The sequence below is a fragment of the Camelina sativa genome, chromosome 6 (genome assembly GCF_000633955.1).
Source record: "Camelina sativa cultivar DH55 chromosome 6, Cs, whole genome shotgun sequence".
In the NCBI taxonomy this organism is placed as follows: Eukaryota; Viridiplantae; Streptophyta; class Magnoliopsida; order Brassicales; family Brassicaceae; genus Camelina; species Camelina sativa.
In genome coordinates this window covers 11,802,680-11,828,056 of record NC_025690.1, presented here as the reverse complement: position 1 = coordinate 11,828,056, position 25,377 = coordinate 11,802,680, and the positions used below count along the sequence as shown (strand labels likewise).

Here is a 25,377-nt window from a genome sequence, read left to right as displayed (position 1 = left end):
TCCTTAACAAGCTCGGCCCAATGATAACGGGCCTATCTGTGGTGCTATGTTTTTGAACTTCGAACTTACCCCAAATATTTTAAACCAGGTTTAATAAACACAACCAGAGAGCTTTGTAATTTAGAGGTTTGTAGTAGTAATTGTTGTGAATCAATTTGATAGTATGCATGTGTGAATTGTACACGACAAATAATAAATAATACATACTATACGATACGAATACGATGATATATAATCTTTTAAGCAACTTTTCTATAGTTTATTTTATGTAATTGATTTGATCCAAAAAGTTAATAAAGCAAGTTATAATACAAATTTGACGTACCAATGTACCATCATCTTTTATGAAGTGGGTGGGTAAAGAAATAAATAAGGAAACAATAAGTTATGTGTATGTATAAGCCATGGTCCAAGGTCCTCAATACGATTTGATTAGTGGAACATCTAGTGCCCCCACTTCGCATTGCCTGTATCCGACAATCCTCATTTAGAAAACCCCAACACATTTCTCGAAACTATTTTTTACCATATCAACTTTTAGATATCATATCATGATTAAACACAATGTGAAACAAATCCAAATGGTAATTGACTTTACAGATTATATACCTTTTAACAAACAAACAAAAAAAAGAAAATGAAATTAACTTTACAGATCTCGAACTCATGATAAAAGTAGTTAAACCGTCTTGGATCATGTCACGTTAAAGAACTATAACACGTACCAATACCATGGTCCTAAATAATAATATGAATGAATAAAATGACCAATAATTTGCAATTTCACAGCTAACATATGAGCATATTTTAATAAATGAATCGAAATATGCAAACTAGTAGTATCAACAACAACAACAATAACACAACCCATGTATTTGCAAAAATTCCAAATCTTGCTATTGAAAGATCGAGATCTTGTTGTAATCTTGTTTCTCCCGTCGACACGTTTGAACGATCAGAGGCGTAAGTATAGAATCGTCCAAGTGATCACATAACGACACGTCACAACTAAAAACGGGGACCATGTACGAGCTACACGATAAAATATTGCTTTTTGGAGTGGTTCCCACAAACATACCCAACAAAAGAAAGCAAAGTGTGGCTTGCTTGCTTTGATATTCGGTGCCAATGTGGCTTGTCCTAGATCGTCGCTTTCTATATCCGGACAGAGTTTAGGTGGTTGCATCGTGGCCGTACACGCCTCTATGCATCACACACCCAAGCATTTTGTGGTAATTGTTTATTTTGTTGTCATATGTTGGCAACAATTATCATACATAGTTCAAGAGCTACTATAATTGAGCTGATTGTCAATATTTTATAGTATGTCAGATGTGCCGAGTATACATTTTATTAGAATGTAAATACATATATGAAGGTGGTTCGCTTTTATAAGCATCTAGAGACCGAATATAATTTAATCATAATTAGTTATTGAACGTAATACATATAATCCATGGGAGTGCGCGTATGTAGTGTGTACACATTCGCATGAAAAGACATTTAAAATACAATAATACGTATATATATTATATAAATATATATATATATATAATGTGAAAACTAATAAAAACCACGAAAGAGAACTAAGCAAAAATACCAAAAGATTAATACAAGGAATTAGTATGAACTCGACGAAATAATTGAAGTCTGGTCTATTCGACCCATATAGTGACCCGAAAAACAATAGAATTTTGATGTGAGTGCTGTCTTTGTTTTGTGCCACAAAACTTGAAAATTCAACTCCATACGCATTTATATGAAGACGACAACAAAAAATAAGACTAATATATATTCCTGGAAAAAAAAAGAACAATAATATTTGATTGGTTAATCTATAGAAGTTACAAATCCAAATCATATACCGACAGTGATTAGACGCTAACGCAACAAATTAACTTTTTATTGTTGATATTTTTCCCACAGTTTTAGCAACATTCTAATTTTGGAGATAACTCGACCGATATGGTTTTTGGTGTCATGACCGTACTTCCTCAAAAAATATATTGTTTGGACTAAGATAAAAATCAACAATAACCAATCATTAGTAGCAAATTTAGTTGGTTAAAGAGTCTTTATTAGATCCAAAGGTCGAAAATTCAAGTTACCTACGCTTAGAAGAAAAGCATTTCCATGTTCACAAGGCTGCCTTGGTTAGGCAAAATAATTTCAAGGCATACCCATAACTTTATATATTGTAAGTACATGTCCATATATCTTTTAGTACCGAGACACAATTTACGTAATATTTTTCACTTTGGGTCAATTTGTTTGTGAGATCATTTCAAACTGAGAACTAACTAAAACTAAAAATTTAAACAAGAAAACTAGAAACTAGGCTAACTAACAAATTCACCCTTCTTAGATTAATCTACTCATGCTAGCAGTTCTCTCTATGCAAATATATTCAGTTAGTTCTTCTTCATCTCGCAATAACAGCAGGTTTTACTTTTTTTGTTCTAAGGCTTTATTGATAGACGTAAGTGAAAATTTAAATATAGCGCGTTGCCAACGGATTAAGTAAGGCAATAACTCTACTCGAAATTAAATGAATGAAGAATAGTTTAGACTTTAGACTATCGATAAAATGCCTAAGTCTTTTTTTAATTTTTATTACTGTAAGTTATATTCTTAACATGTAAAGTCAAAAGAAAAAAATTCATTAGCAAGTGACTAACTAGATTTCGGAAGAAAGTACTGTATTTGCTAAGTCTCCAATCACAATGTTTACTAGGTTTTACATATTTGTAATCCGGAATAAAAAAATATATAATTATAATTAACTATGTTAATAATTCGTCCATATAGCATGTATATAAATTATTAACTAGCTTAGGCATCTAATGAGATCAAATTTGAATATCCTAAATATCTTGCTTTTAATGATTTTGACTTAAAACAACCTCAAAACAATAGAGAGATAGCAAGTTGGATTGGACAAATACTTATATCTAAAAGGTTCCTTAAAATTAGAAGATTATCTCAATTGATTTTGACAACATGGACTATTATATGATTGCTCGCGATCATGGGTTTAGAGATGAAACCGACCGGATACAAAGTTTCATTGTAACAAATATATACATAATAGTAGTATATGATATCGTTGAGGAAAAATAAATATACATATGATACCGTTTGTAGATTGAATGTATAAGATTTTGACCGCCAATTCACATAACCTTAATCAAGTATAGGCAACTATATTATCAGATTTTTTTTTGTGCATCATCGATATATAAGAATTTAACTTTTGATTTAAATTGTATACATTACATAAACTTGCAAATTCTTGTTGATACTACAGTACTACCATAAATTGCATGCTAAAACTATATATTTTCTATCATAATCAGTTTATTTTTTTTGTTATAAATTGTTTTGTTAGCATTTTGTTTTTGATTGATAGTTCCGACCAATAATATATATATATATCTATATATATATATATATATATATATATNATAAAATATATTATATTACCAATTTTTGTCGCGACATCATCTCTAATATCGAAAATTGTCAAAACTCTACCCAAATTGCCGCAGAAGATTTTACCAAGGAACCTTAGGTTATGTTCCGTGACAATTACATCAGCTTGGATTACACAAAACCCTATGGTTAATTATATATACTTTTTATTTTTTTATCATTCTATCATGCACATCATTTAATGGTAAGTCCAATTTCTCTTACTCGATTATTATTTTACTGCAGCTTGTATTATTTCTGCACATTTTGACACGTGTCTCTCATTCCCATTTAACCGTTTGTGGGGGGTAAAATATTAAACCTAGGTTTAACCTACCAAATATTTTAATTAGATAGTGTATAAATTAAGATAGGAACCAAAAGCATGTCGAGATCCAAAAGACGACCAGAGTCGTTGACTTATACTCTAGAAACTGTAGGAAACATCGGAGAACTTTCAATTTTGATGGAGAGAAACAAACGAAACCCTAGCTAGGTAGGCCTTGAATGTGCACTACTTAATAATATTATATCAATACTACTAAACCAAGTCAAAATAATAATTTGTGATAGATGACAAAAACAAAACTGTTTGTAAAAATGGACCATCAAACTAAAATAGTATATAGAGATTGAAAAACTGTAAGTATTATACATTTTTTTTCTTTACTAACATAGACTCCATTTGTTTCATAACAAATTTATGCATGGTTTTATAACTTTCTTTTAATTGTTTTAAAGATTTTGAAAATGATTATCTTTTTCCGAAGTGCTTCTAACTTAATTTTTGAGTTTATACCATTACAATTTAATTAATTAGTAGTATATATATTGATTATTGAATAGTCATATTAACTACATGTTTTCCAAAAAAAAAAGTCATATTAACTACATTAAAACCTCTGTAAATTAAGAAAATAACAAAATAATAAAATTCTCTAGTCATAAGTCAGACATGTGTAAATTTGATAAGACAATAAAAGAAAAGGTATTTCGGAATACATATATAAATGGCTTCATTATTATTATAAATTAATAATCATATATATATATATAGATATATATGTAAGTTAAGTTGATATATTAATGTATGGCTATATAGATTTTTTTTAAAAATTGAATTTTCTCATAGAGCTCACTATAAAACAATTGTTATATTATATTTTTAAACTATATGTTGTAGTATACTCTATAACATGTTATAAAATTAGCACAAAAATTTCTTTAAGTTTCAATTTATTAACATACATTATTTTTATTTTGAATTTATGTATATTATGTGTAATGAGTTTAATTTATAGTATTTGTAATTTATCGTCAAAAAATTTTTCTTGATTTAAAATTTCAGTTCTAAAACTATAAAATTTATAACATCCAAAAGATTGATACTATTTTTATAAAATTGTTAGAATTTTAACAATTAGAAAAGTATAAAATAATAAATTAAGTTATAGATAAATTAATATCACTACAAATTAATAAAACATTATAATCATAATATTATTAATTTATAGAAGTTTTACTGTAGGCTATTGTCGACGTATCTGTCAATGTATTCAAAAATCACAAAATTTTCACTGAAGTATATAGAAAGAATGTTGTCTTATGGTGAACAAGTAAGATCTGCATCCATAACAACAGTTGAAAAAATAAATTTTGAGATGTATTGGATAATCTAAAAGGTTACATGATTGATAAATATCAGTTGATATGGGTAAATTATTAGAAGCGTCTGGATATAAGGGAATTATGGATCTCAACTCTGGTTCTCTTAGTTAAACAAGAAATAAAACCTTAAGATGATAAAGGGTTGTTTTACCGATTGTTTTTGATGCTCAAATTCGCTTTTGAACCTAAATAACGTCAAAAGAGGTATCAGTGGTGTTATGATGCAGTAAACACACCAGTAAAAGTTCAGAATCATATAAGATATTTACATATAGATTGGCCAGACAACAAATTAACAATATAATTTTCTTCGATAAACATATATATATATATATATATATAATATATGTGCATATTATGCTATGCATGCACTGATAATGTCATAATGAGTCGATGGTATCACAAACTAAAAGCATGATCTCAATGACCAGACAAGAACATGTTTTTTGTTGAATCTTGGAAAAACAGATGGCTAACTACACGAAATATAGGAGAATACATCGTCACACATACCAAGTATATTATTGTATCCTCAACTACACGAAATATATATATATATATATTACATGGTCATATGAACTATATGACGTTATGTTGTCAACACCATAGACATACAATCCGGTACACCGGTCGATTGACTCCGGCGCAAACCGACATTGACTCCGGCGAAGACCGACGTTGACTAAAAAAATTGTATTCTAAATTTAAAAAAAAAAATTTATATTAAATCATTAATAGTTTTTCATAATTAAAAAACATATTCAATTCAATATATTAATATTTTTATATATCTCAAATGTATTCATTAGTTAATTTTTATTTTTAAAACATAAACTAATAGTTAAATAAAAATCATTGATAATTATTTTCAAGATGTAATATAAAGGTATTTGCAAAAATATTCTTATTTTATACCCTTTTGCAAACATACCCTCTATATTGTTTAGCTAAAATCAATTTTTTTGTATGTTTATCTTTTATATATTAGAAGTAAATATTGTGAATTTATTTTGTTGTTGTATACATGTTATTAAGAGTATGCAAATTTTATAGTAAAAATATCTAAAATTTTATACAACATTTACTATGCAAACTATAAAGTAAAGAGTCATATACTCAATCTTTTGCGTATTATTTTTTATAATGAAAGTAGTTGAATTTGATTTTATGATTTTGTAGTATTTAAATAATCTTATTATCAAAGATTTATAATTAATCATTATTTTAGCTTTAAAAATAAAAATTAACTAATTATAAGAATGAATAAGTTAGAGATACATAAAAATATTTAGATATTGAACTGAATATATTTTTTAATCATGAAAAACAAAAATGTTTACATAATATTTCTTATTTTTGAGTTTTAATAGAAAAAAAATTAATACATTTTTTTGGTCAACACCGGAATCAACGTCGGACTTCGCCGGAGTCAACCACGGTCTTCGCCGGAGTCAGTCGACCAGTGTACCAGATTGTATGTTTATAGTGTTGACCATATAACGTCATATAGTTCATGCATGTGGCCATGTAATACATATACTTCATGTAGGTGAGGATACAATAGTATATTTCGTATGTATAACCATGTATTCTTCTATATTTGTGTAGTTAGCTTTTTTTTTTCTTGAATTTTTATCAGTCTAATAAACGATACCAACAACGTAAATATACTTTTATCACAAAAAAAAAAAAACGTTAATATATAGATTTTGAAATATACACATTAAAAAAAAATACATATTTTCGAATTCTGATATACGGAGTACTACAATACAACTAAGATATGTAGTATAAAAAAAATAAGAATATTTATAGGTATCTATGTCACAATTTTAGTCAAAGTAAACTTAATACCATCGTCCTCGAGATATGGGTTACGAATACAGAAAAAGACGTGGCGTATGGGGTTTCAACCTATTTTGTTCAATGATGTTTCTACGGCCCGTTGAATTTGTATTTCGTTATTTGATTTTCTTTTAAAACACTTTATATTTTGTATTATTTCTTATCCAATTCAAAAGCTCAATACACAACGACGACGCGCTTTGCAACATTCCTCTCGTTTCTAGTAATTATTTTTCGAATTCCTCTAAGTGATTTTTAAACCGATCCTTAGTGTAAACAACACAAATCCCCCAATTTCTTTATAACCTAAATATAACCAACAGGTTCAGCATCACCAAAAGATCTATATGTGTGGACAATTTCCTTACTGGGGAATGTGGGGATATGTGTTACAATTATGTTTTATCAACGGTTCAAACTCAATATCTACAAAAGCTCACACCACTAATGAACATTTTTTACATGTTCGACTAAATTCTCATCAATTTAAGTTTAGCTACTTTTTTTGGTATATTAAATTTTGCTAGTTATTATACGGTGTCTTTTGATGTCCATATTTGATTAATAGTAAGGGTACTCAGTATACTATAAAATATACTGTAGTATTTAAGACGGTCTAGTAATTTTGTGGAGGAATGACATTATAATCATGACACACACACATGTACATGTATATAATATGCATGCAAGTAGAAATATAATGTACAGGTTCACATGAAAGACTCCTTTTAGCCTGGTTCAATTAAATATATATATAATATATATATATATATATATATTCCTAATGGGTAACTAGAAGGTTTTAGTTACATAACATCAATAGAATTTATATACTTAAATTGTATACAATTCATCACTCTCATTGTGGACCCATTTATACGATCGAATTAAAGTCTAAACCCAATCAGATTGAATACCTAAAAAATAATACAAGTATTCTCATGCATGTGGAGACAAAATTAGGGGTTACTTTGCGATAATATGAAAGGACTAGCTACAAAGAAAACTGAAGGCTAATATTAGAGAGAGAAAGAATGGAGTAATGGTGGGGAGAGAGAGAGAGAGAGAGAGAGAGGAGGCTGACTTTGGAGAGCAGGAGAGTAAATGCCTTTGGCTGTCCATGTTGACTCTTTGAAAGCAAAACCCCACTCTTCATTATTGTTACTTATAACTCTATTATTATTGCTACTAATTCACTCATCAGCTTAACTTTCTCTATAAATATAGGCAAGCTCTCTCTCAACGTCTTCAGACAAAACCAACCACACCACTTGTACCCCTTTGTCTTATAAGTACTCTTCAACCCTACTATTTCCCAAGCTCTCAAGCCAAAGTAAAAAACCTTCAAAGGATTCACTTTTTCTTCGTCTATATATACATCTGAGCATCATCAAAGCCCTTCTGTCTACTCATACCACAAACCGTTCCATTCTTCCCATAATCACCGGGTGATATACACACACACATATATATATAGAGGAGACTGAGATGGGAAGACCACCATGCTGTGATAAGATTGGAGTGAAGAAAGGGCCATGGACACCAGAGGAAGATATCATCTTGGTTTCTTACATCCAAGAACATGGTCCTGGAAACTGGAGATCTGTGCCTACTCACACAGGTATCTTCTTCTAGCTTGATCTTTTATATGATTTTTGTTTTTGACGAAAATAATATTTTTAATTTCAGTTGTTAACAACCCCTATACTCTTCAGAAGTACCCCTTTAATGTTTTTTTTTTTGTTTTTTCTTGGGTTTGTGATTCTTTTGGTCTGATTTCAGTTTGGTTGGTATGATCATTTAATGAAAAGCAAAATTGTAATAATATCCGATTTATTTCACCTGCTTTTTTGTCCACATATCACAAAGTAAATTACTTTTATTAATGTTTTTCTAAAAATTTATTGTTGTGGTGATTTAGGTTTGAGGAGATGTAGCAAAAGCTGTAGATTGAGGTGGACTAATTATCTTCGGCCTGGTATTAAGCGTGGAAATTTCACTCAGCATGAAGAGAAGATGATTCTCCATCTTCAGGCTCTTTTGGGCAACAGGTAAATTCATACATATTCACATGCACATGATCTATATATGCGAAACTTCTTTTGGTATGTATAGAGATAAGGTTTTGAACTTTAAATAACTTGGGGACCAAATAATTATGAAGGTGGGCAGCTATAGCATCATACCTTCCAGGCCTTAGCCACATCGCAGATTTTAATGTCACACTGTCTCACACCCAACTCGTTGACTTTTTTTTTTTTTGTTTTTTTTTTTTGGTTTACAAATATGTAGAAGGATGAATGATATTATTTGGGATAAATCACTTGATTGGCTGAATAGTGTGGAATAAGTTAATTAACTATTCTGATCTCTATTCAAATGTTTTCATGTTTTAATTTGTTTTGATAGTAACGAACGTTTTCTGAAACCGAACAGAATTAATCGAAATTTATTGATAACAAATATTTTAATATAAAAGTAGAGAAAATATTAAAATACACTAAAAATCTGTAAGAAGAATTAATCTTTTTTGCTGGGATAACAATTAATTATTTTCATCTATGTTATACACATTTGATATGAGACCGAATCCAAACCAAACCAACATTTTTCAGACAAACGAATTCAAAATATAATTCGTTTTTTATGGACCTTATTATTTTTGCAAACCTGAAAAGATAAACTGTAACCCAAGCGGCTAAGACCCTGAACCAAATGAACCGAAAAATCCATGCACATGCCTACCCGCATTCATGGTTGACGACTAGTTTAGTTAAACAAATTACCTAAGTACGTCCCAAGTCACGCTTTTGTGTTTGGACGTTTTGCCTAGAAGGTGCTGATATAAGCATTGTCGTGGTCTCGTGGAGTCATTTTAAGAGAAGGTGATCAAGCTTTAACCAATGATCAAAAAAGGATGAAACAAGTAAAATAGGTCTTGTCGAATTCGTTTACCCAAGGATGCACACTTTTAACGTTTTCAACTTCAAGTATTTGTTTCGTTTTCTTTCACCTGAAGATACACAGAGTTATTAATTTGAGAGGATTATACTAATAGTTTGTTGGATTCATCGAAACTAATCTAAAATACACTGATTTAATTTGATTTGCCTCCAACTCTCGACAATTTTAAACCAAGCCAATAACGGTATTGATGAATTATTATTTATAATGCTTAAAACACAACTTTTACATATTTTGTTTACAAAATAACAGAGCATTTCATGACACATTATTCTGCAAACACTGGTACGTTACACAGATACAAAAAAAAAAGAGAGAAAAAACCATATATTAATGAACAAGATCCATTAGGACATTAGATAAGCCTAATGAGAATGAGCCTTTATTTCATAAATAGCAAAGTTCGTAAAGAAATTGGGTAACTGTTAGACAATCTCTAATGGTTTTCCTTATTTTTTGCTCTATAATAGAGAAACTCTATAATAGAGGTGAGTTTTATTCCAACTCACCTCTACTCTCACCTCTAAAATATAGATTGCTAATTTTTCTTTTATTTATAGAAAAACCTTTGTGAAAAAAATAGAATTCCTCTATAAATAGATGAAAAATAGCAATCTCTATGTTAGTGGTGAGAATAAAGATGGGTTGGAGTAAAATTCACTTCTATTATAGAGTTTCTCTATTATAGAGAAAAAAATAGAGATGGATTGGGCATGGCCGGCTTAATATTTTGAAATACCCTGAGCTGAAAAAAAAATAGACCATTATTTTTATGTTAAAAAAAAAAAAATTTGGACCCTAAGTTTAGTATAAAAAAATGACATAGACCCTGTGCAAATGCACTCCCAGCACATGTGTAGAGCCGGCCCTAGGGTTGGAGATGCTGTGTGATTTGAATAGAGTAATATATCTTTGTTTTTAAATAGAGTAATTATTCTATTTCGGTCTATGCTGTGATTTGAATATTTAAAAACGAAGATATATTACTCTATCTATGAAGAAAAAATGTGTGTGTGTAATGTTCCACATCCACGAGTTAGTAAACTAAATTATGTGGTTGATAAATTAATATATTTTATTTTCTTACTATTAAAATATAATAATTAATACTTAAAAATATTTCACAAAATAATGATGCAAATACAAAAAATAAAAAAACAATATAAAATAATAATATACATCAAAAAATGAAAATACTATAATATTCTAAAATAATTAGTATTTAAATATATATTTACCAAACAATTGCAATATTAAAAGTAAATATTGTCAAAAACAGAATAACTTTTTTAACCAAATATGACACAAAAATTATTATTATATTATAAATTTTGGAGAAAATGTTGATCCGTGATTTATAGCATTAGATATCTCCTAGTAAATAATAAGAAAAATAAGGTTAATTGTTGTAAATCACTTAGGATGAATCTCCATAACCGGTCCGTTCACATGTCCAAGCCCACAAGGCCCATCGGCCTTGTTCTCTTATTCTAAGTCGGTTTAGGAATCCCATTGTACTTAGGGCTTTATCCTTTACTATATATATGTATCATTCGATTGAATCATTAATAAGAATATTAAGAAGAGAATACAACCTCTAGTTTCTCTACTTTCACAACACGTTATCAGCATGAGTTTTCCCTAAACTCCAACTGAGAAAATCCCTAAAACCTTAAAGCCGCCGCACATCTTCTCCTGTTCGTCCAAGCTCTCAACCGGATCAAGTTCGTGATTGTTCAAGCTAGGAGATCGGTTCTAGTTCGTGATCAGTCCGAGGTTCGTGATAAAACTCAAGGTAAATCCAAGGTCTTTAGCTCCCGAATCAATTCCAGTCAATCCCTAAACGGTGTAAGGATAACTTCCAAATTAATTCTTTGACCTTATCTCTAGTATATTTAGGAAAATTTAAATATACTAGAAATTATCCTAAAAGCCTAGAAAATATTTCCTAAAACTTTTGTCTTAATCCTAACTAGAAAATGAAATTCAATCTAGAGAAAAAGAAAAAACTTAATAAAAGGAAAACCTTGCATGATAGATCATAAATTTATCTAGGATTGTTTTCATGCATACAATCAGCCACGAAATTATGTAATAAAAGAAAAGAAATTATTTACTAAAATTGGCATGGTTAGGTCTTAAATACCGCATGGCCTAGACGAAAATAAATCCATGGTTCGGTCTTAAAGGCCTAAGACTAAAACGATTGCATGGTTCGGTCTCAAATACCGCATGATAATAATCGGGTGCTTATTTTCTATTTTATAGATGTCAAAGATCAACAATCTCAAATATGCTGCACTTAATGTCTCTGGAGATAACTATTTACAATGGGCATTGGATATTAAGATTACCTTGAAATCAAAGGATCTATGTGAATGTATCGAGGATGGTAATGATACCACCGAAAAAGAAAGATACAAGGCGATTTTGCTTATACGTCATCACCTTAATGAGAGTCTAAGAACCAATACCTTACCATTGAGAATCCTCTCGACCTTTGGACAGAGGTTAAAAACAGATATGGACACCAAAAGACGGTGCTCCTACCAAATGATCAATTTGATTGGAAAAATCTAAGGATACAGGATTTTAAATCCGTGGATGAGTATAATTCAGAGCTATTTAAGATAGTCTTGATCTTGAAATTATGTGGTAAGGAGGTTACTGAGGAAGACTTGCTAGAGAAAACATTCTCAACCTTTCACACCAATAACATACTGATTCAGCAACAATATCGTGAAAAGGGTTTCAAAACATATGCAAGTCTAATCTCTTGTTTGCTGCTTGCTGAGAAAAAAAATGAGTTATTGCTAATGAACAGTGCAATGAGACCTCGTGGTTCTGCCCCATTACCAGAAGCCCACAAAACTGAAATGAACCAAAAGGAGCCTAAAGAGCCCAAAGAGACTAAAGAGTCTAACTACGTCCATAAAGGCAAGCATCACGGCCGTAGCCGTAGTGGTAGAGGACGTGGTGGTCATGACAATTACCAAGGGAACCACTATGATGGTTATGGCCGTGAGAACCGGTCCGACTTCGGTCGTGGCCGTGGTAGAGGCCGCAGAATTTCCAAACTGCAATACAAGCCTAAATCGGTTTGCCACCGATGTGGTATGGGGAATCATTGGGCTAAGACATGCAAGACATCTAAACATCTCATTGATCTCTATCAAGAGACTTTGAAAAAGAATCCATAAGCTAACCTGATTCATCTCGATGGTGAGGGAGATTTCGACCATGAGAATGATGACCAACTGGATTAGACTTCTGATTGCCTAAGAGAGGATAATTAAATTTAAAAATTGTCTTGATTTAATTTCTATGTTTTATGCTTTGAATTTTATTGGATAATTATTTTGAATTATGATTTTTGGTTTAAATTCAATTATTTTATTTCCTTCAATATATATTTGTTTGTTTTATTACTTTAAGTTTAAAACATAAAATTCTTGTCCATTTTAGAAATGGCTGAGGACAAGAACATACTTGTGGTTGATAGTGGATCAAGCCACACGATTTTAAAGGATAAGAGATACTTTGTTAATCTCATTATGAAAAATGCCAATATTAGCACAATAGCGGGTATAGAAAGCCTAATTGAAGGCTACGTCCAGGCTCATAATTTATTACCTAATGGCACACATCTTGAAATAAGTGATGCCTTATATTCACCCAGCTCAAAGAGAAGTTTATTGAGTTTTAAAGACATTCGTTTGAATGGTCTACATGTTGAAACTAAGGGTGAAGGAAACCAAGAGTTCCTATATATTACTGAAATAACCCAAGGATCTAAGAAAATCCTAGAGTCTATACCCGCACTAGCCACTGGTCTTTACCATGCTAAGATTAATATGATAGAGGCTAATTTGGCAATGAATAAAATGTTCAATGAACAATTCACTTTATGTCATGACCGGCTTGGCCATCCGCGTTCTAACATGATGCGTAAGCTAATTATGAATTCAAATGAGCACACTCTAAAAGAGAGAAGAGTTATTCCTAAGAATCTCACGTGTGTAACATGTGCACAAGGAAAACTCATTATAAGGCCATCACCAGTAAAAGTCACTAAAGAGACTTTAAACTTTCTGGAAAGGATACAAGGAGATATATCTGGACCAATACACCCACCTTGTGGGACGTTTAGATATTTTATGGTCCTTATTGATGCATCGACCAGATGGTCACATGTTTACTTATTATCAACTAGAAACCTTGTGTTTGCTAGATTGTTAGCCCAACTCATAAGACTAAGAGCACACTTTCCAGATTTTCGACTTAAGACTATACGTCTAGACAATGCTGGTGAATTTACATCCCAAGAGTTTAATGAATATTGTATGTCCATGGGGGTGAGTGTGGAACATCCTGTGGCACATGTCCATACACAAAATGGATTAGCTGAATCCTTCATTAAACAGATCCAATTGATTGCTCGACCATTACTCATGAGGTCGAAGCTTCCTGTGTCGGCTTGGGGACACGCAGTATTACATGCAGCTGAGCTTATACGCATCAGGCCATCTAGTGAACATAAATATTCGCCATCCCAATTATTAACAGGTCATGAGCCAGACATATCCCATCTAAAAACATTCGGGTGCGCCGTTTATGTACTGATTGCTCCACCACAGAGAACTAAGATGGGACCTCAAAGGAGAATGGGAATATATTTTGGATATGATTCTTCCACCATTATTAAGTATCTTGAGCCAACTATGGGTGATTTATTTAAGGCCAGATACGCGGATTGTCAGTTTGCTGAATCCGAATTTCCTATGTTGCGTGGAGAGACAAACAAGCTGGTTAAAGAAATATCATGGAATCAAACATCTTTAAATTGGCAAGATCCTCAGACTCTATCATGTGAGGCAGAGGTCCAAAAGATTATACATTTTCAAAAGCTAGCTAATCAATTGCTAGATTCCTTTGCTGACCCAAAGAGAGTTATGAAATTGTACATACCAGCTTGTAGTGCACCAGTACGTATTGATGTTCAAAAGGAACACAATAATCAAGTTGCTACAGAGTCTAAGGCCCGTTTGAAACGTGGTAGACCAATAGGTTCCAAAGATAAGAACCCTCGGAAATCTAAGAAAGGTGCAAATCAAACCGAGGTTAAGGAAATTATAGACATGGCCGCGGCAAATCCTAAGGTACCAAATGAGGTTTGGGACGCTGAAACTCAAGGTCATGAAGGTATTGATAATAATGAGATCTCAATAAATTATATCATGTCTAGAATTCAATGGAACCGAAAAGATGTCAAGATTGATGAAATATTTGCATACAAGGTAGCACTTGAAATAAATAAGGATCATGAACCCACGTCTATATTAGAGTGCACTCAAAGTAAAGATTGGTTAAAATGGAAAGAAGCCATTAACGTGGAGTTAAATTCGTTAAAGAAAAGGAATGTGTTTGGTCCGATCTTAAGGACACCATTCAATATAAAGCCAGTTGGACACAAGTGGGTCTTTGTAAGGAAGAGAAATGAGAATAATGAAATCGTGAGATATAAGGCACGGCTTGTAACACAATGATCCTCTCAAAGACCCGGAATAGATTATGATGAGACATACTCCCCTGTGATGGATGCAACGACTTTTAGATTTTTAATAAGTCTGGCTATAAGAAAAAAACTTGATTTGCGGCTAATGGATGTAATGACCGCATATTTATATGGTCCACTGGATAATGAGATTTATATGAGATTACCAGAGGGTATTGAGCTCAAAGATAAGAGTGGTTCTTGAGAACAATACTGCATAAGGCTAAACAAATCCCTTTATAGACTGAAACAAAGTGGGCGAATGTGGTACAATAGACTAAGTGAGTACCTAGCTAAAGAAGGCTATAAGAATGATTCCATCAGTCCATGTATTTTTATAAAGAAGTTTGTAAACAAAGGGTTTGTAATCATAGCAGTATATGTGGATGATTTGAATATCCTGGGAACCTCTGGGGAAATCGCTCAAACAGTTGAATATCTCAAGAAAGAATATGAAATGAAAGACCTAGGTAAAACTAAGTTCTGTTTGGGATTGCAGCTTGAGTACATGAATGATGGAATCCTTGTGCATCAAATGGCATATACTGAAAATGTACTCAAGAGGTTTAATATGGACCATGCTCACCCATTGTCTAGCCCAATGGTTGTGACGAGTTTAAATTTGGATAATGATCCATTCGGTCCAAGAAAGGACGATGAATCTCGGTCCAGAAGTGTCATACCTCAGTGCTATAGGAGCTTTAATGTTCTTGGCTAGCCACACTAGACCAGACATTTGTTTTGCCATGAACCTCCTAGCAAGATTTAGTTCTTGTCCGACCCAAATGCACTGGAACGATATCAAACATGTGTTGCGTTACCTACAAGGAACACTTGATTTGGGTTTATTTTATACTAACCATAACAAAGAATATTTAGTTGGTTTTGCTGATGCAGGTTATTTATCGGATCCACATAATGCTAGGTCTCAAACCGGCTAAGTTCAAGTGGTACAAGTTCCATCTTACGACAATTCAGCTGATCTCTTCACCAAGTCATTACCGACATCGACATTCAAGAAGCTCACACACCAAATTGAGATGCGGAGACTTAAGGAATTTTAGTGATGCTCGGAACAGGGGGAGTAATACATTATGTACTATTTTTCCTTCACCATGGTTTTGTCCCAATGGGTTTTCCTGGTAAGGTTTTAATGAGGCATCATCCCCAAGCGTATTATGATGATCTCTTAGCATTTGCACGGTTATGTCATCCAAGGAGGAGTGTTGTAAATCACTTAGGATGGATTTCCATAACCGGTCCGTTCACATGTCCAAGCCCACAAGACCCATCAGCCTTGTTCTATTATTCTAAGTCGGTTTAGGAATCCTATTGTACTTGGGCTTTATCCTTTACTATATATATATATGTATTATTCGATTGAATCATTAATAAGAATAAGAAGAAAATAATGCAACCTCTAGTTTCTCTACTTTCGCAACATTAATTTAAAAAAGTTGGGAAAATAGACTTCGTAGGAGGTGACTTTTGGAGTTTTAAATGATGAACTGTGTGGTGTTTTGTTGCTATTATGCTCAACGAATGTTGAAAAACGGCTACTAGTACATCTGTGATCCAACTCCCCTTTCTCACTAAAAAAAAGAGAGGGTAAATTAGCTCACTAACCAAAACAAAAAAACTATAGAAGAAAATAACCAACTATTTGAAAAAATTAGGAATTTAGGATCATGAGCAGAGTAAATTACCAATGTAGTGTTGGTTGATGGTGGTGATAGTGGCCGGCCGGCGAAAGTAGCCGACAGAGGTAGCCAGCGGAAGTATCCGACGGAGGTGGCTGGCGGGGATGGCCGGAGTTGGTCGCCGGAGATGGTCGCCGGAGAAGTTCGTCGGAATTGGTCGCTGGAGTTAGTTGTCGGAGAAGATAGCCGGAGATGGTGGCCGGAAAAAGTCACTGGAGACGTTTGCCGGAATTGGTCGTCGAAGAAGATCGCCGGAGATGGTGGCCGGAGAATGTCGTCGGAGATGGTGGCCGGAGAAGGTCATCAGAGGTTGGAGGTGGTGGTGACCGGTGACTGGAGGTGGTGGCGGCCGGTGATGGTGGCTGGAGGAAATCTAAACCCTAGAGGTTAGTACATTAAAAACCCTAGTGATGATGGTGGTAAAAAGATGGTGGTGGTGATGGTAGGAAGTAAAGGTGATGGTGACAAAGTGGTAAAGGTGATAGTTATAAGAAGGTTAAAATGGTATATAATATAGATGATATAGAGTATAATACCTTTCATTGGTTAGAATAGTTAGTGAATGAATTTTAATTTTTTTTGTAGGTTATTTATGCCAATTTCCCAAAAAAAAAAAAAACTCATCCATCCTCACTTCATGGATTGGATATGAAACAATGAGTCTTTCACATAACTTCAACTTCGCACCTAAAGATTCTCTATTTTACAAAACCTCCCCTTTTCTCACTTTACCCTTCTTCAACCTTCGCCTTCCCATCAAGAACAATCAAATCTTCTGCAGGAGAGCAAAAAAAAGCTTGAGAATGGATTCGTCTCAGGGGATTCAAGAGCAGAGGATTGTGATTCCAAACAGCCACAACGAGAAGCTTGTTGGTCTGCTTCACGAGACTGGTTCTACAGAAATTGTCGTCTTGTGCCATGGCTTTCGATCTAGCAAGGTTAGTTTCTTTTGATTTACGCTTTCTTCTCACTTACCCTCAATCCAATTATCAATCTGGAATCGTAATCAATGATTCACCTACGTAAAGCTGCAACTTTTTTTTTTTTACTCTGTTTTCTCTCTTCTCAAAGTGACTGAGATCTGAGATGAAAGGTTTTGCCTTTAGTTCAACCTAACTTGAATGTTTTGCATCTTGAATGTTAGCTAGTTGTAGAATCCGTAAGCAATGCTGTCTTGGTTAATACTAACATGTAGAAGATGATCTATACAAGTTACAACATGGTTAGGAGTTACATATGAAATAAGAATGATCTTTGGCCTGTGAAACTCTCTGCAGAATAACCAAATTATGAACAATGTGGCTGCTGCTATAGAGAAAGAAGGGATCAGCGCTTTTCGTTTTGATTTCTCTGGGAATGGGTATGTTTTCACTTTCTTGTGTTATCCTTAAACTAAAGAAAATGGCTTTTGAAATCATTTTAGGGTTTTAACATTGTTGCAGAGAGAGTGAAGGCAGTTTCTACTATGGTAACTATAGCCATGAAGCTGATGATCTACGTTCTGTTGTCCAGTACTTCTCTAAAATGAACCGTGTGGTTCCTATAATTCTCGGGCATAGTAAAGGAGGTGATGTGGTTCTCCTCTATGCCTCCAAGTATCACGATATCCGCAATGTAATCAATCTCTCGGGACGTTATGATCTGAAAAAAGGCATCAAAGAGCGTCTTGGGGAAGATTTTTTGGAACGGATTAAGCAACAAGGATTCATTGATGTTGGAGATGGTATTGTTATTCGCTTTTATTTTTCCTGCGTTGTGTCAGATCAAACTCCAGTGTTTCTATTAATGTGCTGACATTTTACAGGAAAATCCGGGTACCGTGTTACTGAGGAGAGCTTAACTGAAAGGTTAAACACTGATATGCATGAAGCTTGCCTCAAGATTGACAAAGAATGCAGGTGACATTTGCGGAGTTCTCTCTTAACTCATATTGTTTGTTGAGTTGAGATATATGTATAAACAAGCCAATGATTGATATTGTAATGGCAGGGTCTTGACGGTTCATGGTTCTGGTGACGAGGTAATACCCGTGGAAGATGCGAAGGAGTTTGCGAAGATCATACCGAACCACAAGCTGGAGATTGTGGAAGGTGCTAATCATTGTTATACCGAGCATCAAAGTCAATTAGTTTCTACCGTGATGGAGTTCATAAAGACAGCTATTGTGAAGAACAACTAGAATTGAGTTACGTTTGCTTTATTACACAATGCAATCACCAACATATTGTCCTTTTAAAAAACATGGAAGTTTGTAATTCATGTTTAAGTTACTTCAGCCTCATAACTAATATCAAACAAGGTTGGGAAAACTTATCTTGACTTATATTAGTGTACAGAAAGAATTATAAAGCTGAGAAAATCCAATTAAAATTGGGATCATTGAGAATTATAAAGCTTGTATATATAACACATCCTACTATATTAATTGAAAAGTATAAATATGAAACTAACCTTAAAATGTGTAAAATGTGTAAAAAATTACATTCAATTGCCATTAGAAAACTTTAATAAAAATTAATTAATTAAACAAATATAATTAATTAAAAAACGAAAATTGGGGATATATAAAATAAAATAAATTGTAGAAAAGTAAAAAAAAAATCTATTAGAATCAAAAGTAACTCGTACTTAAAAAAAAAAGATTTACAACCAAGATTTTAAAAATCTAATTGAATAAAATCTATATAACTACAAATTTTATCAAACAAACTTTTCCATCACAGGTTAAAATTTTTATCAAAAATCAAATAGAATAAAATATATAACAGTTTCATTTAACTATTTAGATTTAAAATTTAATAAATAAAAAATAAAAGATATAGATATAGTATCTTATCTATTTAAAAAAAGTTATATTTTTGTTTTAGCTACCGTTCTCTAAGAAAACAAAACTAATTTGAGATTTGAATATATTTAATGTTTGAAGGTGCTTATTACAAACAAGAAATGGAAGCGACAGAAAAAACAATGAATGTTGTTTTCAAAGAGTTTTTCAAAACCTTCACTAACTATATTTAATTGCTCTTTTTACATGTTAGTTATATATTTTTACTTACTTCACAACTATAGCAAGGATTGCGTTTAATTGACAAAGGTTTAAACAAGTTTATTCATTACATGTAATGTTTTATTGAAGGTTTCCAATAAACATTAAGCAAACCGATTTTTTAATCACAAACTTTTATAAATAACATAATCACAAAATAAATTACTAAAATTTTTTAAAAAGTTCATCCCGCGGTTTTTCGCAGGTTAGTACCTAGTTCATATATTATTTTGTCTGCATATTCATTAACAAGCACGCACATGAAAATAGAAAAAAACCACAAATTATGAAAGACCACAGATGACCTTAAAAATGGTTTGCAAAGTTTGTAGAAAAACCATAAACATTTCAACGTCTCGCTGTTCTTCTAGCTTTAAAGAATTTCTCTCTGATTGAGATCAACTCCTTTGCGGCTTCACTAGCTACCAACCGGTTCGATGGAGATTCGTCACAACACCTAAGTCCTACCTCCAAAACCAGTGTCAAGCACTCAGCAATACGGAAACCAATTCCGAGACCACCGTGAAGACTCGATTTGTCTGCAATGTCCAGTACTCTTTCAGGCAACGCCGACATGGTGTAGCTTTGGAGGGTAAAGTTACCCCCAAATAACTCATTGGTTGGTCTTTTTCCAGTAAACATTTCCAAAACGAGAACCCCAAAGCTATATACATCACCATATATTGATGGCTTTCCTCCCACTCCATATTCTGCACCAGGAATTCATATAAACAACAACAACAAAGTTGTAATGACAAGAAAATTATACTGATTTTCTTCACAGAACACTATAGATGGTGTAATAGTTTTACCTGGTGCGGCATAGCCGATGGTTCCTCTGACGCCAGCCGAGCTTAGTTGGTTGAAGAAAGAATCCTGATCGAATTTGAGGAGAAGACGAGCCAGACCAAAGTCGCTAACATGGGCTGTTAGATCATCATCTAAAAGGACGTTGCTTGGCTTAAGATCACAATGAGCTATAGGCTCATGACAATGAACATGAAGATAGTCCAAAACAGAGGCCACGTCTATGACAATGTTTAGCCTTTCAAGAAGCGTCAAGGTTCTTGAGGGCCTACGAGTCTCTTCGACTTCCTCAGGGTGCAGCCACATATCCAAGCTTCCATTCGGCATGAACTCATATATGAGAGCTCTGAATTCGTCACCATGGAAATCAATACTAGCGCAAGCCGTCAATAGTTTCACAAGATTACGATGCCTTATGTCCTTGAGGGATCCACATTCTGCCATAAAGCTCTTCATTGCTCCACGTTTCTCCATGTTAAGAACTTTAACCGCAACAACTTTGTTCTCCGGAGGGAGCAATGCCTTAAACACAGTACCAAAACTACCTGACCCAATCAAATTGTTCGGAGAGAAGCCATCTGTTGCATTTTGAAGATCTCCATAACTTATGTTTTCATGAAAGGCCCCCAAAGTGAAAGGAGTAGGATTATTATTGGTCTCAAGGGTTTTCTTTCTTTTTCGGAACCAAAGTAGAAAAAATGATGTTGTGAACAGCAAAAAAAGCAAAGCTATGCCCACACTAACCCCAATCACAAATTTCTTTGAAAGAGAGGAATGCTTTGTTCCCATTGGTGGTTCTTTCACTGAGCATCTCTTTAGTCGTAACTCTCTAATGCCTCCACATAAATCTTTGTTTCCAAATACAGCAACTAACGATGCATTTTGAAAATTTCCTTCTGTTGGCACTCTTCCTTCAAAATTGTTAACGGATAGATTGAGATACTGCAACATGGAAAAATTTGCAAGATATCCAGGTATAACTCCAAAAAGATCATTGTTCGACAAATCAATTTCTTTAATAGCCACCAACCCTCTTATATCTGGAATGGCTCCATCGAACGAATTTCCTTGTAAATAAATAACTTCCATCGAGAGACAGGTCCCCAAAGTCCGTGGGAGTTGTCCTGATAATTTATTATCTTCAAGTGATAGTGTAACAAGGTTTTCTAGTCGCCCAACCTCTTCAGGGAGAGAGCCGGTGAAAGAATTACGTGGCATGCTAAGGATAAGAAGGGGTGAAATTTGCATTATTTCCCGAGGTATAGTCCCATTCAACATATTATCCCCAATCCATAGTTCTAGTAGGTGACTACAATTACCTAGGGTCGGAGGAACAATTCCATCAAAATAATTGTCATACAAGTAGAGTGACTCTAACCGAGAGAGGTTGCCGACATAAGGTGGTATATGTTTTGATATCCTATTTGAATACAAACTTAATTTCATCAATCCTAGAAGCTTCCCAAGAGAGGTCGGGAGTGGTCCCGACAGCAGATTTTTCTCCAACCAAAGTGACTGTAGACTTACAAGATTCCCAATCTCATGAGGAATGCTACCAGTGATGAAATTTGTGTCAAGGCTTAGATAGTTTAGCTCCCTGGACATATTACCAATGGAAGTAGGCAGGTCACCCCCCAGCCTATTACGACCAGCCTCTAAGATTTCTAGTTTGGTGCAGTTAGTCAATGCACCAAAAAACTCAAGATCTCCAAAAGAGCCACTTCCCAAAGAATTGCTATGAAGTGAGAGTAATTCTAAATTCCGTAATTTTCCAAAGCTAGGAGGAATACTTCCTGTTAGATTGTTAAACTCCATTCCCAATTTTTGAAGATTCGAGATATTGGAAAATGTAGTTGGAATGGCTCCTGTGAAATAATTCCTTCCCATATATAGTCCTTGAAGGTTTGGTAGCAAATTACCAAAATCAGGCCTTAAACTACCTGAGAAACTATTTCTAAAGATGTTTAAAATATAAAGTGAGGACAAGTTGTAGACAGGGGGAGGAAAAAAACCTAAGAAATTGTTATCTGATAAGTCGAGATACACCATTCGATTCAATCTAACTATATTATCCGGAACTCTTCCATCTATATTGTTACCTCCAAAGCCAAGTTCTCTAAGGCATGTTAAGTTTCCTAGAGAATCAGGGAGCTTTCCTTTTAGGTTGTTTCCATAAAGATCTAAAGTAACGAGCTTCGTCAGTGACCATAGCTCTGAAGGAACACCTCCTCCAAGAAGATTTGAGCTAAACTGAAGCTCTAACAATCTAGAACAGTTGGACAAACTGGCTGGAATCTCTCCCTCAATTAAATTAAAGTTCATATCCAAGTGTTCAAGTCTAAACAAGTTTCCCACCTCGTCAGGGATGGTACCACCAAAAGAGTTACGAGAGATATTAAGTGATATGAGAAACGAAAGATTACCAATAGATGGTGATATCACCCCGCCCAATTGCAATCCTGGGAGGTGCAGTTGAGTAACTCTCTTATGTTTGCGGCCGCATGTAACCCCCTTCCAGTTGCACACATGGAGTGAGTTATTCCATGAGTACAAGACATCTCTCTTGCCTTGAGAAATTTGAGACTTAAACTCCAACAACGCTTGCCTATCAGATACATCGGTGAAAGCGTCAAGTAACGTGAGAACATTGAAAGAAAGTAAAAGAAACAGTCTCATGCTTCTCAAAGAGTTTTTTATTTTTTAAAAATAAGATATTATTTAGTTAAAATGCTTTTGGTGCGTCTCATAATATGCATGAAAGTGAATATATAAAGGACGAAGCAAATGTAAAATGCCTTTAAATGCGAGATTTTTCCAAAATGAAATGGATTCTTGCCGTGTAGACTCATGCCCATCAAAGTCAAGAAGTCAACTGAAGCATCTTGTCAATGTTATCAAGTCACTACACATGACAAGAGTAACCAATGAGTAATACAGACACATCTTGTCGAGTTTATTAAGAAATCGACCAACTGACAAGAAAGTTTCGTGTGTTATCACTTCCAATAAAAAAGATTTTTTCAATAAACATTGTAAATATTCAACGAGTAAACAGAGTTTCTTTGGGCGTCAACGTTGACGTTGACTCACAATTTTGAGATTCCTCGAGACGAAGCTCATACGTTGCATCAGAGGATAACACGAATCCGGAAGGAAAAGAAAGAGAGAGAATTCAACGTGTTTTAATCGAAGAATTGTTGAAACTTGAAAAACACAACCATTTCGAAAGATTCTCATTCTTTGAATTAATGAAGAAAAAGGTTGAGACGCCTGAGCTAGCAATGCCGAACTGTGTACTGTTTTTTGTTCTTTATAAAACGGCAAGTAATGTTCAAAGACTATAGAAACACGGCTGGTAGTTCATATGTGGTTGTCCTCCCATTCCATATTCTTCACCATATTTCAAATGAACAACTGTTAACAAGACTGAAATGATAAAATAATGGATAAATAATTTATGGCGACATAGTGAGAATTTCTTTAAAATTAATACATGGGTTGATCAAATGTGAGTAATTAATTGTAAGGGAAATATTAAATCACTTCATGGACCGAATAACTAAAATATTTTTGTAGAAACTGATAGGGTAGCGTTGTTTGAGTTCAAGTCTCAAGTTTCTCAAGGCAAAAGAAATGTCTTGTCCTCATGGAATCGCTCATTCCGTCTTTGTAATTGGGGGTTACATGTAATTTTTTGTTTCTTTTACTTTCTTTCAGTCTCATATGTTGTTTCTTTTTTTTAATAGTTTTTTTTCTTAAAAGTTTTTTGTGCTTCTAAAAATGTTACATTAGGTAATTTTTTTTTTTGCTGTGTCTTTAAAATAAAAATGATATTAAACTTAATATTTAATTAGATCTCATTAACTTTGTTGCCAGAAGGAGGAAGTTAGAGAAAGATAGACTAGTAAAAAATAAAGAGGACAAAACAAAAGTTGAAGACCAATAACATGTTGCCACGTCAAGAGTCTCCCAGGTTCTTTAAAATCTCTGCAAATAGATACGTATCTATATTGATGTGTCTTATTTTATTATTTTTTAATCAAAGACCCTCTACAAAAATGTGCAATAGACATGTCCTAAGACCATTCCCATCGGTCAACCTGTAAAATTGAGATCCTATATAGATTTTATTAATAGTTTAATATAATATTGTTATTTAATTTAATTAATTATTTTTTGTTTCTAAATTGATCAATCATATGGTAACAGCTAAGCAATTGAGGGTCTGTGAGTGTCTCGATATTTCTTCTCCCAGACATGAGATCATTCTCCCTCATCACTTTTTTTTTTTTTTTTTAATTTAAAAAACAGACATCATCGGA

General features: G+C 33.3%; 3 protein-coding genes across 5 annotated transcripts; 2 read left to right on the top strand and 1 right to left on the bottom strand.

Moving 5' to 3' along the window:
- Nucleotides 8,194-16,567, top strand: LOC104790964 (myb-related protein 306). 3 transcript variants are annotated; one of them, XM_010516760.2, is made up of 3 exons: nt 8,194-8,605; nt 8,906-9,035; nt 9,149-10,463. In XM_010516760.2, exons 1-3 carry the CDS (start codon nt 8,473-8,475, stop codon nt 9,282-9,284), a joined length of 399 nt encoding a protein of 132 aa, XP_010515062.1. In that variant the 5' UTR covers nt 8,194-8,472; the 3' UTR covers nt 9,285-10,463. The 3 variants fall into 3 exon arrangements, with proteins under 3 accessions (XP_010515062.1, XP_010515063.1, XP_010515065.1); XM_010516761.2 differs by lacking the exon at nt 9,149-10,463 and adding an exon at nt 12,217-12,537 and having other exon boundaries at nt 8,195-8,605; XM_010516763.2 differs by lacking the exon at nt 9,149-10,463 and adding an exon at nt 16,400-16,567 and having other exon boundaries at nt 8,198-8,605.
- LOC104790965 lies at nt 17,789-19,525 on the top strand. Its single transcript, XM_010516764.2, has 5 exons — nt 17,789-18,140; nt 18,480-18,562; nt 18,645-18,925; nt 19,007-19,100; nt 19,192-19,525. Exons 1-5 carry the CDS (start codon nt 17,859-17,861, stop codon nt 19,379-19,381), a joined length of 930 nt encoding a protein of 309 aa, XP_010515066.1. The 5' UTR covers nt 17,789-17,858; the 3' UTR covers nt 19,382-19,525.
- LOC104790962 (probable LRR receptor-like serine/threonine-protein kinase At3g47570) lies at nt 20,391-23,799 on the bottom strand. The gene is made up of 2 exons (XM_010516759.1): nt 21,061-23,799; nt 20,391-20,958 (listed from the first exon to the last, which is right to left on the bottom strand). The coding sequence occupies exons 1-2, from the start codon at nt 23,729-23,731 to the stop codon at nt 20,597-20,599; spliced, it is 3,033 nt and encodes a 1,010-aa protein (XP_010515061.1). The 5' UTR covers nt 23,732-23,799; the 3' UTR covers nt 20,391-20,596.

Bases quoted from the DNA above. Each gene is read 5' to 3' on its own strand.
- LOC104790962 (XM_010516759.1), bottom strand. From the start codon at position 23,731: ATGAGACTGTTTCTTTTACTTTCTTTCAATGTTCTCACGTTACTTGAC. The intron at 20,959-21,060 runs GTAAAACTATTA...TTCCTGGTGCAG, and splicing joins CATCGGCTATGCCGCACCAG to AATATGGAGTGGGAGGAAAG.
- LOC104790964 (XM_010516760.2), top strand. From the start codon at position 8,473: ATGGGAAGACCACCATGCTGTGATAAGATTGGAGTGAAGAAAGGGCCA. The intron at 8,606-8,905 runs GTATCTTCTTCT...GTGGTGATTTAG, and splicing joins ATCTGTGCCTACTCACACAG to GTTTGAGGAGATGTAGCAAA. The intron at 9,036-9,148 runs GTAAATTCATAC...ATAATTATGAAG, and splicing joins CAGGCTCTTTTGGGCAACAG to GTGGGCAGCTATAGCATCAT.
- LOC104790965 (XM_010516764.2), top strand. From the start codon at position 17,859: ATGAGTCTTTCACATAACTTCAACTTCGCACCTAAAGATTCTCTATTT. The intron at 18,563-18,644 runs GTATGTTTTCAC...ACATTGTTGCAG, and splicing joins TTTGATTTCTCTGGGAATGG to AGAGAGTGAAGGCAGTTTCT. The intron at 19,101-19,191 runs GTGACATTTGCG...TTGTAATGGCAG, and splicing joins AAGATTGACAAAGAATGCAG to GGTCTTGACGGTTCATGGTT.